This window comes from Triticum dicoccoides, chromosome 3B, assembly GCF_002162155.2.
Source record: "Triticum dicoccoides isolate Atlit2015 ecotype Zavitan chromosome 3B, WEW_v2.0, whole genome shotgun sequence".
NCBI lineage: Eukaryota > Viridiplantae > Streptophyta > Magnoliopsida > Poales > Poaceae > Triticum > Triticum dicoccoides.
The window spans coordinates 505,841,997-505,846,205 of NC_041385.1; the positions used below are offsets into that span (position 1 = coordinate 505,841,997).

The 4,209-nt window shown below is 44.2% G+C and overlaps 1 protein-coding gene across 1 annotated transcript; it reads left to right on the forward strand.

Moving 5' to 3' along the window:
- The first annotated feature begins 1,858 nt into the window (after window positions 1-1,858).
- Window positions 1,859-2,954, forward strand: LOC119281454 (heavy metal-associated isoprenylated plant protein 2-like). Its single transcript, XM_037561971.1, has 3 exons — window positions 1,859-1,984; window positions 2,076-2,148; window positions 2,229-2,954. Exons 1-3 carry the CDS (start codon window positions 1,979-1,981, stop codon window positions 2,588-2,590), a joined length of 441 nt encoding a protein of 146 aa, XP_037417868.1. The 5' UTR covers window positions 1,859-1,978; the 3' UTR covers window positions 2,591-2,954.
- The last annotated feature ends 1,255 nt before the right edge of the window (window positions 2,955-4,209 follow it).

The following is a 4,209-nucleotide window of genomic DNA, read 5'->3' on the forward strand; positions in this document are numbered from 1 at the left end:
AAAGCGCATCATTTTCTGTTTGGTATTTTCCTTTTCTTTTTTGTTTCTTAAATGCGAGAACTTTTACAATTCGTGATTTTTTTAGAAAATGAAGACAAAATTTAAAATTCTAGAATTTTTCTTCCAAATCAGAGAACTTTTTTTTTTCAAAATTGATCAGTTTTCTTAACAAATTCGTGAACTATTTCGCAAATTGGCGATTTCTTTTTGAAAACTGTTCAACTTTTTTTATAAAATTGACGAACTTTGTTTCTAAATCAATGATTTTTTTTTTCAAATCAATGCACTTTTCTTTAAAATCGATAAACTTATTCTGAATTTTTGATGAAATTTTTTCAAAATCAATAAAAGAAACAAAAAAACAAAAGAAAAACAAATTAATATAAAAAACCCATGTAAAAACCAAAGAAAAAACCAGCCCGGTTGAAAAGGAAAACCAGAGTCTTTCTTTTTAGCGTTATATTTGATGCACTACAAAAGATGGAAAAAAAAAGCTTAGACCATGATCAACAGAGGTGTTCGAGTAGGCGAGATGGCTCCGTCTAAGAGCACGTCATTTTCCGACATCCTTGAAATGGCACCAATAATTTTTTCATGCCTTCTATGACCAATTCAAGGCACCATGCCAAGTTGTTTTGGTTTTCGACAAGTTTTGCATTTTTTAGGGTTTTCTCCGTAAAAAAAGCCTGATAAATGGGCGGACGTGTCACAACTTGCATACAGTGTCATGAATCGTTCAAACCTGGCATGGATGACTACCATGGTCATGCCCACCTGCTTGAAAAGGTTGGGGTCATTTTAAGAATGTCCAAAAGTAGACCATGTTTAATGGAGGATGTTCGGGTTGGCTAGAACACTCTACCTGAGGGTACAATGTTTCTCAACATCCTTCAAATGGCCTAATTTTCCCCCCTCCTTCTATGATCAAATCAAGGCATCATGTCAAGCTATTTAATTTTTTGATAATTCTTGCATTTTCTAGAGTTTTCTCGGAGAAAACTGGCTGATAAATGGCTGGACGTGACATAACATGCATATGGTGTGGGAAATTCATTCAAAACTAGACCATGTCCATATTTTTCTATTTTTTCTGGAATTCCAAATTTGTTACTGTTTTTCAAAAAAAATCTTCATGTTTACATTTTATTCTTTTATAAAAAAACTGTTCGTGTTTTGACATTCTGAGCAAGTTTGAAAGGCATGATTTTTTTTTAAATTTATTTACAATTTTTAAAAAACAAATATTAGTATTTTATGAACAAAACAGGAAAACTAGAAACCCTAACTAAAACCGTGCAAAAAAAGAAACATAAACCAAAGAGTGAAGGTGCTTTTTTTTCCTTGGCGTTATCTCTCTAGAACAAGAAGAAGAAGACATGCTTAGTAGTAAAATCAGATGTGCTAGCCTAGTTGGTTTGGGCGGTCACATGTAGTGCTTGAGGGCTGTAGTTCGAATCTGGAAGAGGACATTCTTTTTTTGATTATTATAAAACTAAAAAGCGCATGTGAGGGCTGTTCGCCGGGTATTATACGAACCTACAGTGTATATGTAGAAACGTGAGTATAATTTATGAAAAGTTCATACTACCCTTTATACGTTTTGTGGGGGGGGAGGGGGTGTACCGAAGCATTGCTCTTCTTTTTGCAGGTGTTAGATAATTCTCATCATGTCGACATCCGATGGCGGCTGAATACATACGGGCTGCACACCTACTACTACGACTATTGTACTGACTTAAACTTATTTCAAATCTCCTTGTAGAAACAACAATATGAAATGCATTTGCATAAGTTGGTTTTGCACTGCGGCAATGATTGTTGCAATTGACCAAGCCCAGAGTCCGAACCACCAAGGGAGTATAAAGCCACCCATTGGAGAGGAGGCTTTCGGGAGAGCTTGCATCCAGGCACATATACCGAGTACACCAATCAGCAACCTTCAAGTATCCTAGTTTAATCTCGCCGCGAGCCCGCGAAGATGAAGGTTCTGCAGGCTCTTAATTTCCATCCTCCCTGGCTTGTTTCTGAGATTTTATCGGTCACTCACAGTCACCGTTTCTGTTATTCTGAACCAGATGGTGCTTAAGGTGCCGATGGTCTGCAAGAAGTGCAAGTCTTGCGTCCTTACGATTGTGTCCAAGGTCAAAGGTCTGTAATATTCTCTCTATGGGCGTGATTCGCTCGTCCTCCTCTGTAACTTACTTGAAGGTCGTGTGTGTCCATGGCAGGGGTCAAGTCGATGGCATACGACGAGGAGAAGAGCACGCTGACGGTGGTGGGGGATGTGGACGTGGTGGTGGTCGTCGACGCGCTGCGCAAGGGGAAGCACCCGGCGACGGTGGTGACGGTGGGCGACGAGAAGAAGGAGGCGGAGGAGAAGAAGAAGAAGGAGGAAGAGGAGAAGAAGAAGAAGGAGGCCGAGGAGAAGAAGAAAAAGGAATGCATGCAAAAGCACTGCCTCAAGGCTTGCTCGCCGCCACTCTACTGCCCCAAGGCTTGCTCGCCGCCACGCCACTGCCCGCCGCCACCCCACTGCCCGCCGCAATCCTACTGCTACGTCGACGACTCCGGCCCCTGCACCATCATGTGAGCGAGAGGGCAGATCATCGACCCGGCGCCGCCGTATATATACAGCCGATCGTTGTTGCCGGTGCAAATCAAGCCACTCCTCCAGGCCAGGCACACCAATTAATTCGTGCGTACGTCTTGTTCATCGTTCAGAAGATTCAGAGCTTGCATGCACATTATTTTTCTTTTCCTGTATCTTTTCCGGTTCCTGTGATCAAGAATTGTATGTCTCGACGGAGACCTTCTTTTACTACTCACAAGTCACAACTCGTGTACTTGCAATCTGCAAATGAGCTGTTTGGTTCATGGCAATGCGACGACTTGGATATAAGATTGGTGGTGGGGTACTTAGCTTCACCTAATAATGTGACAAGTTGATTACTCTACCGGTCGGCATTGCCAAATGGAACAGTTTATTGCAACAATTTGTCCCTTTTGACGCTGGAACTTTCATATGCCGTCGCCGATTGGTACTCTCCGGGAAACAAATAATTTCTGCAGATCACGCAATGATTCAGGTGCACTTTTACAATTCTCCAACTTACCTCTTGACCATTGAAAAAAGAACACTCTTGAGACTTACTCCTTCCGTTTTTAAATATTTGTCTTTCCAGAGATTTCAACAAGTGACTACATATGCAGCAAAATGAGTGAATCTATACTTTAAAATATGTTTATATACATCTGTATATGATAGTTTATTTGAAATCGCTAAAAAGACAAATATTTAGGAGCGGAGGGAGTAGGAGCTAAGAGCATCTCCAACCGTTCGGCGCCCCAGGGACTGAAATATCGCCGCCTGGGGGCTAGCCGGCGCTATTTCCACCGTGGGGGCAATTGGGTTCCCAACCGCCGCCCGAAGTTGGCCCCAGATGTCCTTTTTTGAAATCCAAATTTAGCCATTTAGGCAGTTTTCATTGATATTTGTACAAAATTAAAGACGTAACTTAAAAACTTAGAAAAATAAAACTATGCCACCGCCGCCTCGAGCCTATTGCATGCCGAGGAGCTTGTAGAAGGCGGTGTAGTCGACGTCGTCGTCATCGTCGTCGTCGTGGTCGTCCTTGCTGCAACCCTGTCTTGGGTCGCCGTGGCGGACGGGGTTGGTCGGCGCCGGCACCTCCTCGTCGCTGTCCTCGAGGATGATGACACGGCCCTTCTCGAGGGCGTGGCGCTAGCGCTCCATCTTCTCCCGGACGTAGTCGTCCCGCGCCCACTTGAGGCCGGTTTCGAGGTTGGCGGCCATGTCGACATGCTCCTGCTTGACGACGACGGGCGGCGTCGCCGGCTCCTTCTTCGCCCTGACAAGGAGAAGATGGCCGCCGGGAGGAGGGCAAGGTTGGCGGCGGCCCTCGTTTATGACGAGGCTGCGGCCACGGCTGCGTCGGCACTTCGGCGTGTCCTGGGGCTCGGCCTTGACGGCGGCGAGCAGCGTCGTTGTGCGGGAACCGAGGCGATGATGACGACGAAGGTTCTTGGTGTCGCCCAATCGCTGACTCGGCGGGTCCATGCAGTACAATTTTGTTTTCGCGCCAAATTCGTGGAGATGCTAAGACTAGAGAACAAATCTAAACCATGTATTGTTATAACTAGATAATAGCCCCACGTCATTGCGAAAATGTTTTGCTATATATTTCAATA